The 17,801-nt window shown below is 37.8% G+C and overlaps 1 protein-coding gene across 6 annotated transcripts in view; it reads right to left on the bottom strand.

Moving 5' to 3' along the window:
• LOC139139392 (general transcription factor 3C polypeptide 3-like) overlaps positions 1 to 17,801 on the bottom strand; it is a 500,706-nt gene that overhangs the window by 192,291 nt on the left and 290,614 nt on the right. For 4 of the 6 annotated variants that reach the window (XR_011553793.1, XM_070708296.1, XM_070708295.1 and 1 more), the window contains exon 12: positions 5,089 to 5,262. The exons of the other annotated variants lie outside the window; for them this stretch is intronic. Coding sequence is in view for 3 of the 4 variants with exons in the window: in XM_070708296.1 (XP_070564397.1) it covers positions 5,089 to 5,262 (174 nt within the window). In the remaining variant the exon portion in view is untranslated. The remainder of the gene's footprint in view (positions 1 to 5,088; positions 5,263 to 17,801) is intronic. 6 annotated transcript variants of the gene reach the window in all.

The following is a 17,801-nucleotide window of genomic DNA, read 5'->3' as shown; positions in this document are numbered from 1 at the left end:
AGCAGAGGTCAGCTAGTTACAATTAACAAAACGACAATCTTGTCAATCGAGAACAAAATAGTACCGGTATATAGAAAATGCTGCATTGCTGCAATGCTGTCAACATTGTCAACCATGATTTTCTATCCATTTGACATCACGATTGCCGCACAATATGTCTTACCATGCCAAATGTTCCAAAATAAAAGCAACGTGAAAGAACGTCTTTCACCCGAAAAAGTGAAAGTTACAGTAGTTTTTTCTGCTTCAGGCGTAAGCTTATGATTGGCTCAAAACTTTTCAGTCTTGGTCAACCCAAAGGCTAGAGCTAAGGGTGTGCTACCTCAATGGTAAACCACACTGGAAGGTTCGCCAATTTTAACCTCAAGGGGCATCTTTTATAAAGGATAAGTCGTTTTTAATGGAAATATCGAAATAAAAAGGTACGACGATAAACCATTGGGACATTTCTTTATGTTCAGAGAGCCATCATGACCGTCATATAGCCAGTCAGTGGTATTATATTGCACGCCTAAAATTTGTATGCAACAGCACAGTGTGAGGCATACTGGTACTGAGACAAACAATGAAAACACGTCATATGTCTTTGGATAAATTGTTGACCTATTTTGCAATGTTATAAGCATCGCCACTCAGTCCTAATAATCAGTTTGCATTATTACTACCCCATTTATCTGAGTTCTAGGCCACATCCGTTAGAAAATGGTATGGCCTAGTTGCAGGGGGTCTGCCTTCTGAGAAAGCCATTATGATCATGAAATGTAGGCCTATGATATGTTTAGTGTGCCTCGGGTAATTGCTCACAATCTTTCCTCGCCACATCACTTACACATTGGATTTGCAACTTTCTTTACAACACGTATATTTATGGATTATTCCCGGGTATTAGTCTTCACAAATGCAAATTAAAAGGTTTACTTGTTTGCCTTTTTTAATGCAAACGTCACGCATGGTCCTGTGCGTCAAGTATGCAAATATTTAGCTCTGCATGGCAGGGCTGTGTTTCCGGCGTTATCGGAGGCCGTATAAAGCTCTGCCTGCCATTTGTCAACTCATGTACATACACACTACAGATAGTGATTGACATTGCTTCATCGAGGTTCGTCGACTACAGGACCTTGACTCCTATCTCTTATTCTTTTTGACTACGAAGAGTAAACTGTAATCATAAATAAACTGCAATTATGACACTAATATTGCACGCGTCATTTTAAACATATTTTTATTCGCCAACTGACAAATCGTGTACTATCCATTACGATCTAACTAAGCACCCGTGCAAGCTATATTTCGCATATCCGCTACATTTTAGCACTCGTACTCAGTTCAACGCTCAGTTCTTCTTTTTTGCGCCCAGTTTGACGCTCACTTTGCAATTTTCAACGCTGTTTGACGCTCACTTTGTCATTTCCAACGCTCAGTTCAACGCTCACTTTGTCAATTTCCACGCTCAGTTTGACACTCATTTTGTCTTTTGCCACGCTAAGTTCCATGCTCACTTTGTAGAATGTTGGGACCCTTACATACCTGGTGCACCTGTACATCAAATACTAAGACAATAGGTGCTGCGGTTTAGGAGTTTTGATGGATGGACATACATACATACATACATACATACATACATACATACATACTTACATACAGACATGCGAATAGTAATGCCAAATGAACTGATTCGCCTTATACGATAACCTCTCTTTGGTATATATACATATACCAAATGCAAGCTACAAAGGAACTTTGCAAACTTTATGAACTATGTCCAGAATGTGCAGAAGACAGAATTCTTCATCACCAACAGATAAGGAGGCACCGTGGACCAGTGGTTAGGGTAACGGACTCAATGTCAGAGGATGTTATAATTAAGTTGTTGACCCGGTTCAGGACCCACTGGTCCAGAGTAATGGTGGACTCACTGTCAAAGGATGGTGAGTTTGAGACTCTAACACAGTGTTGTACCACTGAACAAGGCACTTTTACTCCTCAGTGCTCCAATTCATGGTAAGTGAGTTATGCTTCACTCATCCTGTAATTGTGCCCGTTGGATGATGGACTGATAAAAAAACAAACTCAGTGTTTTGCCCAGTAATTGTAAAGGTGGGACACAATGTCCCATGATTGTTAAAATAGGGGGACACTGAGTTACAATAGGGGGTCAATGTGTGAGCGAAGAACGCAAAGCAAAGTCAAGTCACCACGGCAGAAAGGTATTGTAAACATGTGGGGCTGTTGTTTTCCATCAAAATTTGATATCATGAATGCATACATTCATTTAAAATTAAGATTGCTGGACATCTCTTCAATGATTTGTGACAAAGTCATTTTAACTTGTTGCATTTACAGTTTTGTAATGTTAGAAAAGACATCATCATGATAAAATCAATTTCATGCGCATTTTTCTTTTATGGGATTCTTGCCAGTTACTGCATTACATGTGTTTAATAGAAATATAAGATGTTTCATTACACTTATGACTCCAGAACTAGAAGTGGTTGATGCACATTTTATAAACCCTTTTTTTTTTTCATTACTGCTATGAAGTTCACTTCTTTTTTATAATTGCTCCGATGACTGACACTTTTCCCTAAAAATTGCAAATATATAGTTTGAAAACACAAATATCTGAGAGAACTTGATCCTCATGATAGCAATAGTACATTGCCATAACGCTGTTTTGACAAGCTAGGTGGTTCTTGTTAAAATCAGCTACAATTGAGCTAGGGGGTCTTGTATATAAGGAATTCAGCATGGTGACCTCGATCTCTCTGGCTTGCAGACGATCGGAGAGTTGTACGAGTCTCCTTCTGGGGAAATTTAAGGCAAATTACTACTTTGAAAGTAAGGGATATAGTGTTTCTACAAAATTGTGGGGTTGATGATATTTTTAGGTGAAGTCATGAGCTCCCAGTACACCAAATACACGTGCAGTCAATTCCGTTTGATGCCATGCATGTGCCCGGGCTAGTATAATGACTGAAATTGATTCTCCGTACTTCACTGCACGAGCATATATTTGCATGTAAACGTTTCATTTTGAGTTGGTGGTCAATAAAATTTGCTTAGTGAAAAGTTAGTTGTTCTTTTAACAAGTCTTCCGCTTCCGAAATCATTGTCTGATTATAGGGATCATACGTGGCCTGGCATAAGTTTAATTTTTGTCCCCAAGGCTGCACAGCCCAGTGGACGCACAGCCCTTTGCTCATACCATAAATCGTAGACTGTAACAGACTAACTGATTTTCCAATAGTGTTTACATTGTGACGAAAAAAAATTGACTAAAATTTTTAATGTTTCATTGTCTCAATAGAGAAGCAATAACTGTATGGGCTATCAAGTGTGTATAGGTAGCTAAAACAGTAGTCTGTCTGTGAACGCTGGACTTACAATTCTAGCCCTGATTTTAGTGTGTCCTTGTGACCCATGGCCGGTATTTTTGCAGGACATTGTTGCTAATTTTGCATCAAAAGACGCAAGCATGCACTCTGGGCAAACACTGCAAACTTGGTAAACACATAGAAAAATACCGCAATTATACGGTGTCGCTCAAATTTGATCAGAATTGGTATATACCAGTATGGGTTACCAATGATCAACAATAAATGTTGTTTCTATCTGTTCAGTGGAGGAAAATTCTACGTTGATGTTATGGCAATGATTTCTGCACAGTACGATTAGAAAAACAACAAGAAATATTTAAACCAGAAAAACAAGAATGACAAAAGTAATTAAGGTCTGAAACTTTAGGTACTGGAGGTCAACTTTAGCAACATGCATAGCAGAAACAAGCCCCTCTTAGTTTAGTATAAACGGTCTTCCCCCATCTACTGTCTATGGTTGCAGCTGGTCTGTTAATATGTAACAGTTCATAAACAATGTCAGGAAATGAGTCCAGATCAGTGGAGTTTGCCTGTTTCTCACTGCCACCACTCCTGCACACTTGCAGTATTTCCCTTTTTCTTACCTCATTTGCACATTTTTGACACTGATGTGTTCATTTGAACAAATTCACATCTCAACCCCTGCATCTACCTGTACACCAAATACTGAGATGGTAGCTTTGGCGGTATGGGAGCCTTTGTGTGTGACGGACATACATCCGCACATACCCACAAATATACAGACATACAGACGTGCAAATCAGATGCAAATGAACTGATTCAGCTTATACGATAACCTCACATTGGTACACCAAATGTGAGCTAAAAATGAGTGAAATATCTTCAACTGAATGGTCCTTCAGAATGACTTGTTGTATTTACTGATACACTGATCATATTGTAACTTTGTTGATACTTTTGACAGTAATGAGTACTGTGACTGTTTTTTCTTTTATGTGACTCAAATAAAAATCTTATAAACACACAAAACAAGAATGACAATTAGTTTGACTTAATATCAGATAGATAGTGTCAAAACTTTTTCGTAGATCTGCTGGACAGCCTTACCTAAATAGCGACTCATTTATAAAGTTTAGAATGATAATTAGATCAGCTAAATATCCGACATAATGATATAGTCCCACAACTTTCATGTAAATTAAAAGGATAATTATATAGCCTAAATTTGGGATATATCATCTCAATGAAGCCCTGTAATGCCTAATATCTATAGCTGCTAAAGTTTAAAATTTAGAAAGATATTGAGATAGTTTTTCAGTTGTGTTTAGTTGTTTTAGCTAGATTAGCTATCATAGCTATTGCATGGAGTTTAAAAAAGCATCTTTGAAAAAAACACATTTCTGCACCTTACTACCTGCATTACAGAGGTTAAAAGGACCAGCTTTGAAATCCTATATTGAACACCGCACACTTTCAATCGGAAAGTAGGAGCTTTTTAATATGACAAATTTCTACATACAAAATATCAAAACAGTACTGAGAGCAGATGCAGTGGACAGATAGCCACAAATAACACATACATGCACACATGCGTACACAGATGGACTGGCTTTTTTATGCTATCAGATAAGTTCCTATTCCCATACACATACGACAAAAATGGGAGCTACCAAATAGAAGTGTCGCAAAAGCAAATCAAAAACGAACTTTCAAAATGTAATCATAATAAGTAGCTGCTGTATCTACTTACTCTGTAATTCTCCAGGTTTGACATCACGAAAATAATATCCCAAAAGCATAAAAGCATTCTCAATAAATTCTGTATATCGTGATTGAGAATGTAAAATTTGGCATTTATGATGTAATAACTGGACATCATGTTTGGGAAGGTCTTCTTTACCAGGACTATCACCCAAATTTATATCTGGAAAAGGCCAGAAAAAGATGATGAAAAAAATGCAAAAGCATACATTACAACTCTGCTATAATATATATGAAAACTCTGTAAATAACAGCTTGTCTATAGCTCTGACTCAAGGGATTTAAGAAGTCAAACAGTGTTTTACCCAGATTGCATGAATCTCCCCCTATCTACTTAACTTCCCCTTTAATAATCACAAATGCACACTGTACACCCTCAATGAGACCCTGATATATTGATATACTGATAGTATTGACAGAGGCACTCTGCACCATAAAAAGTGCCATTGATATAACAGAGTTTGCCTATAGGTCATAAAATTGTGTAAACATATGCATAAAGTGTGGATGGTAAATGCATCCTTCTAATAATTATATTTAACATTTCCTAAAGAGATAAGAATAAGAAACAGGAGGCTGTTCTTAATATGATATTTGACCCACATTTGAACCTTAATTTGCTAATGCCTTGAAAAAAATTTTAAAACATAAATTTTTATATTTCCCCTTCATCAGAACAGAAACCAAAAATTAGTGACAATATCACTGTTCGCTCCCATACAGTTATCAAAAAAGCCAACAATTGTATGAAATATGGACACACAGTCCCCCTGGATAGAGGGCTGTGATGGACATAAATACAGACAGACTGACATACACAGACTGGCACAGAGTGATGACGTTGGCCCCCAAGTGTGCCTTGGTGAAAAAGATATAACAAACAGCTGAATGTAATGATAAAATAGTTAAGTATAGGCCTACAGGCATTCAGGGTGAATATGTTACAGCAATTTGATTAGTTTCTTTTCCTTTTCTACTTCTGTGATAAGTTTTAAGACAATCAATCTGCAAGGCAGTTTATGTATTGACAAATATGTTATCTTTTACAAGCACACAGCCAACTGTTCTTGATTTTTCATGAACAATATTTGACATAGACTGAAATACATTAGTCGGCTGAAAATATGGTTTGACCCTAAAAAAATTGCTACAAAAGGTTTCTCAACGGTTTTTGATAGAGTCAAATGTGCTTAATAACATATTAAAAGTCTACCAAAATCTGACCACCGGAAACGCGTCATTTTCAAGATGGCGTCCAAGATGGCCGCCATATACTTAAAATGGCCATAACTATTATACCCAAAAAAAATTGCTACAAAAGGTTTCTCAACGGTTTTTGATAGAGTCAAATGTGCTTAATAACATAGTAAAAGTCTACCAAAATCTGACCACCGGAAACGCATCATTTTCAAGATGGCGTCCAAGATGGCCGCCATATACTTAAATGGCCATAACTACTTAAATATTAAACCTAGACTAGTGATGTCTGTGTCTACCACCATGTTTTAGTGGTTTAGGAATCCAACTATCATATCTAGATTATAGGCAAGTGGTCATAAGTCCCATAATTTGCATATTTGTACATGTATTAAAAATAATCACTGTCACATTCTTCGTCCAGAACATGTTGCTCATGTGGATTTTCACAATTTCCGAGGTTAGGTAGTAAAGGGAAAGCAACTCCACACATCGTTCATATTTTGGGTGTTTGCGTTTTGTGTATGAAATTGTGTATAATATAAGTGTATGTCATGTTTGGCTGTTTTAAGAAAAGTGTTGCTTAGCCATGGTGACACGTATCCGTAATCTACGTGTCTTGATGTTACTCCACACTGGAGTGGAGAGACAAGTGTGACACTGCGATCCGTTGGCGCTGCATTTCGAAAACAGAGTTTTCTTCATCAGTCGCTTGAAATTCATTCTTGATTGGTGAGACGTGTTGAATGGTTGATTGTTTTTATTTGGTAGTAAATTGTTCCACTTACATTTGGTGTTCAAGTAGGGAAGCTAGAATGTCTACTGGTTGGTCTTGTTGTGTTTGTGTAGGTTCGTGTGAACCTGAGTTCGAGCTGTCGTCGCTTTTGTGAAGTCTGGCACTTATAAGTGTATTGCCTATATTTCTGTTCCTTCTATATGCGATTATTGGTTGATTTTGGAACAGTTTTTTATTTAGTGTTTCGTCTTTTTCAAGTTCATTTCAGTTTTCTGTCAAGGCTTGCTTGATTTTTGTCATTTCGATGTTACGGGCTATATGTTGTTATGAAGACTACTGTATTGTTGGTGGCGTTCTTTCTTTCTTTTTGTTGTTCAAGCTGTTTTTTCTGCTTTTATGATCTGTTTCTCTGATAATGCGTTCTATTTCATTTTTAGCCCATATTTGGTATGTACATAAATAATAAAAACAGCTTTTATGGTGAGTCGGTGGCGTCTGTGTGTCTCTATGTATGTATGTGGGTATGTTAGTGCGGATGTATGTCCGTCACACGCAAAAGCTCCCTTACCGCCAAAGCTATCATCTCAGTATTTGGTGTACAGGGTAGATGCAGGGGCTGAGACGTGACGTTCTTCAAATGGACGTCAAAAATGTGCAAATGAGGTAAGAAAAAGGGAATCCTGCAAATATGTAGGAGTGGTGGCATGCCAGTGACTGAAACAGGCTACTCCACTGACCTTGAGTCATTTCCTGTCATTGTTTTTGAACTGTTACATATTAACAGAGCTGCTCAAACTAAGAGGGACTAGCTGTTTTTGCTATGCATGTTGCTAAAGTTGACCTCCAGTACCTAAAGTTTCAGACGTTATTTACTTTTGTCATTCTTGTTTTTCTGGTTTTTATATTTCTTGTTGTTTTTCTGGCTGTACTGTGCAGAAATCATTGTCATAACATCAACTTGGAATTTTCCTGCACTGATAGAAACAACATTTATTGTTGATCTTTGGTACCCATACTGGTATGTACCAATTCAGATCAAATGTGATGGACACCGTATAATTGCGGTATTTTTATATTGTCGGTCTTGTAATTTTTCACTAAATTGTGTGACTTTCTCTGTAAAATCGGTTTCGTTGTTGCATGTTCTGATGTATCATAATGTTTCACCTTTGATCAGACCTTTGAATGTTGCTGCCGGATGGCATGAGTTTCTTTGTAAGAACTGGAATGTATCTGTTGGTTTTAAGTGTGTCTTGGTGTTGGAATGTTCTTTTTGTTGTATCGACGACCTTTGTAGATAGTCAGGTCTAATATGTGATTTCTTGAGAGGAGCTTTCAAACGAAAATTTGAAAATAGGATGCATTTGTTGATGTTTGATATGAATTCATTGAGTTCGTGTTGTGTTCCGATCAAAATCAGGAAAACATCGTCCCTGAACCTCAGCCAGGTCGGCATTTGTTGTTTGTGTTTCTGTATTATTCTCATTTCTGTCTCGTGAAATGTAATATCTGCTATTTCCAGCGACGAGGGAGACCACATAGAGCATCCCATATTTGCCGGTAGAATTCATCGTTTAATTCAAATGTGTTGTTTTTAAAGATTATTTTTAGCAGAGCTATCATGTATTTTGTACAGTAGTCTTCATAACAACATATAGCCCGTAACATCGAAATGACAAAAATCAAGCAAGCCTTGACAGAAAACTGAAATGAACTTGAAAAGACGAAACACTAAATAAAAAACTGTTCCAAAATCAACCAATAATCGCATATAGAAGGAACAGAAATATAGGCAATACACTTATAAGTGCCAGACTTCACAAAAGCGACGACAGCTCGAACTCACGTTCACACGAACCTACACAAACACAACAAGACCAACCAGTAGACATTCTAGCTTCCCTACTTGAACACCAAATGTAAGTGGAACAATATACTACCAAATAAAAACAATCAACCATTCAACACGTCTCACCAATCAAGAATGAATTTCAAGCGACTGATGAAGAAAACTCTGTTTTCGAAATGCAGCGCCAACGGATCGCAGTGTCACACTTGTCTCTCCACTCCAGTGTGGAGTAACATCAAGACACGTAGATTACGGATACGTCTCACCATGGCTATAAGCAACACTTTTCTTAAAACAGCCAAACATGACATACACTTATATTATACACAATTTCATACATAAAACGCAAACACCCAAAATATGAACGATGTGTGGAGTTGCTTTCCCTTTACTACCTAACCTCGGAAATTGTGAAAATCCACATGAGCAACATGTTCTGGACGAAGAATGTGACAGTGATTATTTTTAATACATGTACAAATATGCAAATTATGGGACTTATGACCACTTGCCTATAACCTAGATATGATAGTTGGATTTCTAAACCACTAAAACATGGTGGTAGACACAGACATCACTAGTCTAGGTTTAATATTTAAGTAGTTATGGCCATTTTAAGTATATGGCGGCCATCTTGGACGCCATCTTGAAAATGATGCGTTTCCGGTGGTCAGATTTTGGTAGACTTTTACTATGTTATTAAGCACATTTGACTCTATCAAAAACCGTTGAGAAACCTTTTGTAGCAATTTTTTTTGGGTATAGTTATGGCCATTTTAAGTATATGGCGGCCATCTTGGACGCCATCTTGAAAATGACGCGTTTCCGGTGGTCAGATTTTGGTAGACTTTTAATATGTTATAAGCACATTTGACTCTATCAAAATCCGTTGAGAAACCTTTTGTAGCAATTTTTTTGGGGTAAGGTCTTTTTTTTTCATAAATGCAGCCGACTACAGAACATGCAACGAATGTTTACATTTTGGCCATACACAAGATACATGGAGATATTACAACATACAATCATTAACTCAGAAACCCTACTGGGAAAAGTGAACATTGTTTTGTTCCTGAACATCTGGTGCATTCACATTTGAAACAAACAAACTTAACCAATTACACAACGATGATGATGCAAGAGATAAAGTTAAGAAATTTAACTGTGGTGAACTTGACTCTTCCTTTCAAATCCTTACCTAACTTCACATCTTAAGCTAATATACACTGTATGGTTAATTGCGCGCAAAAATACATCAGGGGTGGACCATTTGAGAAAGGGGTGGTGTGTCTGGAAGATTGATGAGGTACATTATGTCTTTTATCTGATACATTGTAAATCCTTTTTTTCCCAATCTCCCACCTTTTCTTTTTGTCAAACCTTCTCTGGCTGATTTTTTATTGATGTTTGTTTGGAATTTTTTTCAAAATCTGCCAGGAACCCCATCCCCTCGCTCACTGTTAAACATTGAAAAATTTTTTGAATATATCTGTTGGAAACCAAACCTGCTAAAATCACCTTAGCTATGTTTTCTAATGATTTTCTTACCGCATTTCAACACCAAATACAGTTTACCTTATCAAATATCAAATACCTTATCAAATATCAAATACATCAGGGGTGGACCATTTGATAAAGAAGGGATGTCTGGAAGATTGATGAGGTACATTATCTCTTTTATCCGATACATTGTACATCCTTTTTTTCCAATCTCCCACCTTCTAATGATTTTCTTACCGCATTTCAACACCAAATACAATTTACCTTATCAAATGCTTACTAAATCACCACATTATATACCTTTAGTTTCAGTAGGTATAAAATTGCCAAAAAAAATCGTAAAAATACAAAATGAAAAATATCCCTGTAAAATTGAGTTTTGCAAAGTTGCCCAAAAATTTAAAATTCCAGATTTCAACCTAATTTCAATATATCATATTAACATAAACCCTAAGAACCTGTTTACTAAATATCAAAGCAATCAGATTGGTAAATTTTGAGAAACACATTTTTTGACCAAAAATGAGAAAAATTGCCCCGAAAACACAAAATTGCAAATTTCATCCAAATTTCAATATATCTTATCGACATAAACCCTAGGAACCTGTACACTAAATATTTAAGCTACCAGATCAGAAGTTTTAGGAGAAAATTTTTTTGACCAAAAAAGGCAAAATTTGCCCCAAAATAAAAAAAATTGCCAGTTTCAACATAACTTCAATATATTATATCGAGATTAATCTTAGATAACTGTATACCAAATATCAAAGCTATCAGATCAGTAATTTTTGGATAAAAAATTTTTTATCAAAAATTGGGAAAATTGCCCCAAAATTACAAATATGACAATATCAATACAATTTGTACAAGCATGACTGAGGTCATCCTGAGGAACATGAATATTAACTTTCAGAGCAATCAGACGAGCGATTTCAGAGAGCAAGATTTTTTGTCTAAAAACGGAAAAAATACCCTAAAAGTACAAACATGCAAATTTTACCCCAATTCTGCACACATAATTTAGAATACCTTAAGGAATCTGCATACTAAGTTTCAAGCAAATCTGACCAACGTTTCCTGAGTTTTAGCCATTTGCAGGATTTTCTTTTTATCCCCTCATTTGCATATTTTTGGCACTGACATGTTCATTTGAACAAATCCACATCTCCACCCATAGGTGCACCTGTACACCAAATACTAAGACAGTAGGTACTGCGGTCATACATACATACATACATACATACATACATACATACATACATACAAACGCCATTTTGCCACCTTATAAGAATACCTCCCATTTGCATATATACATGTGCATATATGGGAGCTAAAATACTTTAAATTGAAGGAGCATTGCCCCTGGTCAGAGAAAATTGGCCACTTCTCAACATGCCTCACCATGTGTGTATCATAATATGGAATCCCTATTATTGTTCCAGCCAGTCTTTATGCCTTGATTAAATTTCACATCTCAGATTTCAATGACCCTTAGCTTCAAACCCACTCTAAGTCCAAAATCGCTTACCATGGTTAGGGGTAGAAAACATTTTTAATGCATAACCCCTACCGTATATAGAGTTGCAGGTGAAGCCAAACTATATTGGTAAAAGTAGCATAGACCTTACGGAAATTGCATTCATTCCCTTGATTACAGGCCACCACATAGCTACGTGTAGACCTTACAAAAGTTTCATCATCACCCTTACATTAGGACCCTAAGCGGCACACAGTCCATGTAGCCGATAATGAGATGCAAATGAATGCATAGTGTACAAGTTTAAGGTCTCCTCGACTAACTTCACTGTAACTTTCAGCTGGCTGCTCACTTTCTACTATTTTTATAGTATTTTATACAAAGTCACAGACTTATTCTACCTGCAACTTAAAACTGGTAGTGATTTTGTAGCTCATTCTTTACTATTTTTCATAGTATTTGATAGCCAGTATCAGACAGTTCATGTTTGTGTCGGCTACATAGAGGATCTGCCTCCTAAGCAGCAGGGAGGGTGAGCAAACCACCGTTTTTGGCGAATCATCCAACTGAGCCCCCCCCCCCAAGCACCATCTTAATTATCCACTGAAAGTGGGATCTAGGAGCCTTAATTGCAGCAGGGAGAGTGAATGGACCACTGTTATTGGCAAATCACCCAACCGAGCCCCCAGCATCATCTTAATTTGTCAGGGCTCTCCATAGATAGCCCTGTTGCCCCACTCAATTATCAGATTTATCTAATATAAATATTATTTACTTGATAAAATATTCAATGGAAAACAAAAGAATGACAAACTGTTAATGGGCCGTTGACACATTCGCTAATGCGAGAACCTGGGATTGAGAAGGGCGCCTTTAACCCTTTGAACCTGGCTCGGACAGAAATGTCCAATGACGTCATAGAGTACCAGGGGGTCATGTGTTGCAATATGTGGGGCCATAACAGGTGTGCGTGGTTGAAAGTCAGGGATGTCAAGGTTTGAGGGGAAAAGCTGCTGCAAAAAATATTGTAAGATTCACTTAGCCAAGATCTGTAAAGAAAGCACACTCCCAGTGCCTTGTAGGTCCTGTGGGAAGGGAGTTCAGAGCATACATCTCTGCTGGGCCTGTGGTTGAGATTCTATTAGTCACAAGCATATTGCTTTGGAGAAAGCTGTCAAAAAACAGTTTAGTCCGGTATTGACTTAGCTTCTTGCAGTCTGAACCCCCACACAGTTGCATGGATGACTGAATTACAACAAATGGTTTGCAAGTGGCATTTAGCGATCAATAGACACTATGTATGCAATCATCTGTGACAACCACTGTGTAATCACATTGAGCCCAACCTTGGGGCATTCCACTTCTGTCAGTTAAAACCGATGAGAGAACAGCACGTCCTATTGTGTAAGCTGTCAAACAACTACTGTATTCCTCCGATTCTAAAACCCCCTTTTCAGAACAAAAGGTGACGGAAAACATGTGGGGGGTTGTATAAAGGGATTTCACTGCGAAATCGAACGTCGTAGTTAATTTATGCTAATTGTGCAATGTTATGCAAATTTTATGACAATGTTTTTTTATTCACGTGAGCGCTGCAGACAACTCGGTTACTCATACTTTGTGATATCGACTCCTGGCCATGCTGCGTCGATACTGACAGTCGAATCTGTGCTGTATACATTAATGGAGATCGACAAGTTTTGAAATTTAGCGTATTTGCCATACCCTTTTTCGCTAAAAAATACGATAGCAATAAATCTTCGTTTGTGTATAGATAATAACCACAATACTTTGTTGCAACAAGTATGCTCCAGCAGTAGCTAGCTCCCCACAGCAATGCATAGCATGGCCACAAAGGTCAGATAAGGAGTAAAGGGAAAGTCCCTAAAGTTCCGCTTGCTGTGATTGGTCAATTCACGCAATAGGTTAAAGGTGTCAGTGCATGAGGTCAGGGTAAAATTCTGTTCAGCACATGCATACAGTGTGGTGCATGCAAGGTGTCCGTCCGATGTTTTCTATTTACGATTTTCAATTAGCATACTCCTTAAAATAAACGATCAATTACACGTTGTGAGTTTTATTATTTTGCTCCTACGATAGTTTCAAAAAGTCTAACCATATCTCGAAACGAAATGTGATCTTACGAAGAGGCAGGCGGTAGGCTCGAACTGATAGAGTGTTGAAGCATCGGCCGGCTGGCCGAGACGAAAGGTTGCTACGTCAATATGCTTACAATTTGATGAATTGAATTTTTGGCAATAAAACTTTGAAGTTTTTATTTTATTTGTATCGATGAACGAAATGTATCTTGATGTGGAATTCAGTTATCTATGATCATCTGTTCGGAATGGTACGAACATACACGTTTTTGTTCTAACTGTAAGTGTATAGGGCCGTTTATGAAGTTGGGTATTTTTCCCTCGCAAGACTTCGAAAGCATGCATAATCTTGAAAATCTGTTACATTGTCACCTACTCATTGCTGGGACTAGTTCAGGAAAAGGACACACACAAGCAAGAAATGCCGTTCAAACAATAAATACATTTATAACATGAGAAAAAAGATGTACAAAATTGATAAAACATAAAGAAAGAAATTCAGAGTATTTTCAGTTCATGCGCGGAAGAAACTTCGGATGTCGCATTTGTCGATACCATTGCCCTCTTCATCGAAGTCAAACCCATCAAAGTCTATATCGTCATCTTCCCCCTCATCATCAAACACGAGTCCCAGGGCTTCATTTGATAAGTCGTCATCGAGTACCGGAATCTCCTCGGAAATCCTGTTGTCTTCAGTTCCGTTGAGCGCATTCGCGATACCCGTGGAAAGGAACGATTTTTTCACCACGTGAAATGAGCAAATCGTACTTGATCGACATGTTCAAAAACCCGACTTTCGTAATGTTCATGTTATGGTAGCCAAATGGCATCGAAATATTCGATTCGTACTTGATCAAGATGTTCAAAAATCTGCTTATTTTGACGTTAGCAAAATGATAGTGACGAAAAGATGGCATTGTACTAGATGGAGACGCTCAAAAATCCAACTCTTTTTATGTTCATTTACGTAGCGAAATCCAAGTGGAATTGTATCAACAGGAACGATAGAACCGTTCCCGATTGACATGTTCCAACACAAAACAATAGTGTGCTTGTTTTGAGGTTTAATACTTCAGTTTGGCACTTGTTTTTGACTTTGATTAGCGATGTAGGTGTCGCGGATATCCTTGTCTCATTACATGACAATGGCTCTATTGTTCCAGTCAGAAGTTGGGTGTACCCCCCTGGGGGCGTTATAAACGAACTAACGGCCAATTATGAATCAATAAAATAATCCTGGGGGTGTTATAAACGGGCGGGGTTTTAGAATCGGAGGAATACAGTACTGTAACAGTACAAGCAGGGTAGCGTACCTCTAGTGTAATGGACTTACAATCAGCAGATCCTGAGTTCAAGACCAGGAATGGACACTGATTTTTTCTGGGCCAAAAATTTTCATCTACATTTCCTTTACATTTCACTTCCGTCAGTTAACTTCAAACCTGACACCACCCTTTCCTAACACCTTACAAGCCTCCTGACAGAATTTCTGAGCTGTTGGCTAACTCTGACAAGTGTCTGCCCTGTTGCCTAAATCTGAGAATTAATGCAGACATGAACATTGTTGCCTAACTCTAAAAAATATGCAGATGGCTGGCTGGCTGGCAGGACTAGCTTGGAATATTGCTCCTATTTTCTATCTGCAGGAAAATCATGAGGAGCACATACCCGTATCCCTATTAGACTTGTACCCTCCGAAGATATATCTGGTAAGATGAAGGGCATAGATGAGTGCAAGTGGTAACTATTGGGATCTGTCCTTATGTGCAAACCAGAGCTGTAGGGAAGAGTATTGCTACATTCACAAAGCCAGGTGATGGAAGGGCAGTGGCACAATGGCATGGCTGGGTTGCGTTTGATCGTTATATCTAAATTTGTCCCACGTATCGTACACGTTTGCAATCGTTTGGTGTAGGGTACAAGCCACAAAACTAAACCAGGGCCACCAAAATTTCCAAAAAGAGAGTTCCCGATAAATACATTTTCTTCTTCACGTTACCAAGATGTAATCGACTTGAATATAGTCTGATCACGTTTTTTCCCCCAGAAATATGGCAGTTAGGTACATGGAGTGCATGCATCGAAAAGAACAGCCAATCATGAGTTGCCGCCCTGTCTCCATGGCTACTTGTGCAATTATGTTCATGTTTTTAGGTAAAGTTGAAAGCAGAACTTGAAACACTGTATCAATGAGGGAATTATGGAAAATTCCAGCTTTTGTGTAGGCACACTGTAGTGATAGTCTTGATTGCATTGAAACACAATTGTTTGATCATCGCATATTTTTATTGATTTAAACTTTGGACCAAATCGTTTCCGAGGGAACAAACAGGTCAAATTCTGAGTCAGGGAACCCTGTGGATTATGAAGCGACAAAAGAGAGAGAACAGCCAAGCTCATCACAAAGCTGACAAACATCACGATGTCGATAATAGTACGGGTGCTGCATGCAATATGTAGATATAGACTACGCAACGGAACTAGGTGTCGATCGTAATATTTTGGGAAGCGCTTCCAAGAAGGCAAAATCAACATCAAGTCTGCCCCCTAATTTTGATGAATGGGAACAAATTGCCCCTTTCCGATTAACATGCAGAGAAAACCTGGAAAACACTGCTTCAACCATGTAAATTTACTTATTAAAACCCTCGTGGACGATGAGACCCGTAGCATTCGTGTGATTTGCACACTGTACACGACTCGCAAGCATCGTTTTTCACACCTCGCAAGTCAATCATTTCACCTCTCACAAGTGCTAGATTCCACCACTCGCAGGTCGTACATTTTGCCACTTGCGACTCGCAATTGTCACTCGCATCTTATCGATTCAGTACCCCTTACATACCTCGGGACAGGTTTGTTTTTGCGAAAGTTGATGACCATTTCTTTGGTTTTAGAAACATTAAGTTCAAGGTTATTTTCTGAACTCCAACTGACAAGACTGTCAACTTGTTTGTGATATGAAGTTTCGTTGGAGTTGTTTATGAGCCCTTCAATGGTTGTATCGTCTGCAAATTTAATCAATGGAGAGGTATCATGAGTAGAAACGCAATCATAAGTATAAGTCCCTGCTGGACTCCGTCCGTGGGGACTAAAAACAAAATAGACGTCATACGCTTTCGGGTCAGTCACAATCAGGGTGCTCTAGACAGATTTCGACATGTTACGCTCTAATATAAAAAAATCATGAGCAAAATTTAATGCAACATTGTTCGCAATATGAAACAACCAGTAGAACCAAACAGGCCCAATCGAAAAAGTGGAGTTCTTTGAATGATTTTGAGCTGAGTAGTGAAAAAAGTACCCTAAAAATGGGTCAAAATGGGCGTTGCGCTGTTTCATCTGAAAAAGTATGTTTTTTAAACTCACTTTTTGAAACTGTTAGATTAATGTTTTTGATTATTCAGAATATTTAAAGTATCATATAGCATTTCGTCTTTCTTTTGCAAGTTATTTAATCTTAATACATGGATTTGAATGGAAATGGCATTATAACAAGTGAAATTAGTGTGTCTTTACGCTTTTTATATTTTGATAACAGCATTGATTTATCTCTCTATTATCACTTGGAAAACATTACCCTAGAATGTTTCCTAAAACATCTATTTGATTGGAAGACCAACTATGTTTAGTTGGTACTGTTATGTAGGTCATTTCCCCCACACTCATCATGACCTGAGTTCAATTAGTCTAGAACATTCTCAAGGTCACTGCCCTTAATGACCTCACAACCTTGAATTCAATTAGTCATGTTTGGAATGCTCTGGAAAGTTGATTAGTTGTGTAAGAGAGATAATTTTTAGAACAGTAATTAGCATGTCAATAAAAGTTCTAGATTGTTCTTATA

This window comes from Ptychodera flava, chromosome 8, assembly GCF_041260155.1.
Source record: "Ptychodera flava strain L36383 chromosome 8, AS_Pfla_20210202, whole genome shotgun sequence".
In the NCBI taxonomy this organism is placed as follows: domain Eukaryota; kingdom Metazoa; phylum Hemichordata; class Enteropneusta; family Ptychoderidae; genus Ptychodera; species Ptychodera flava.
Note: the sequence above shows the minus strand (reverse complement) of the source record. Positions and strands in the feature narration are given on the sequence as shown.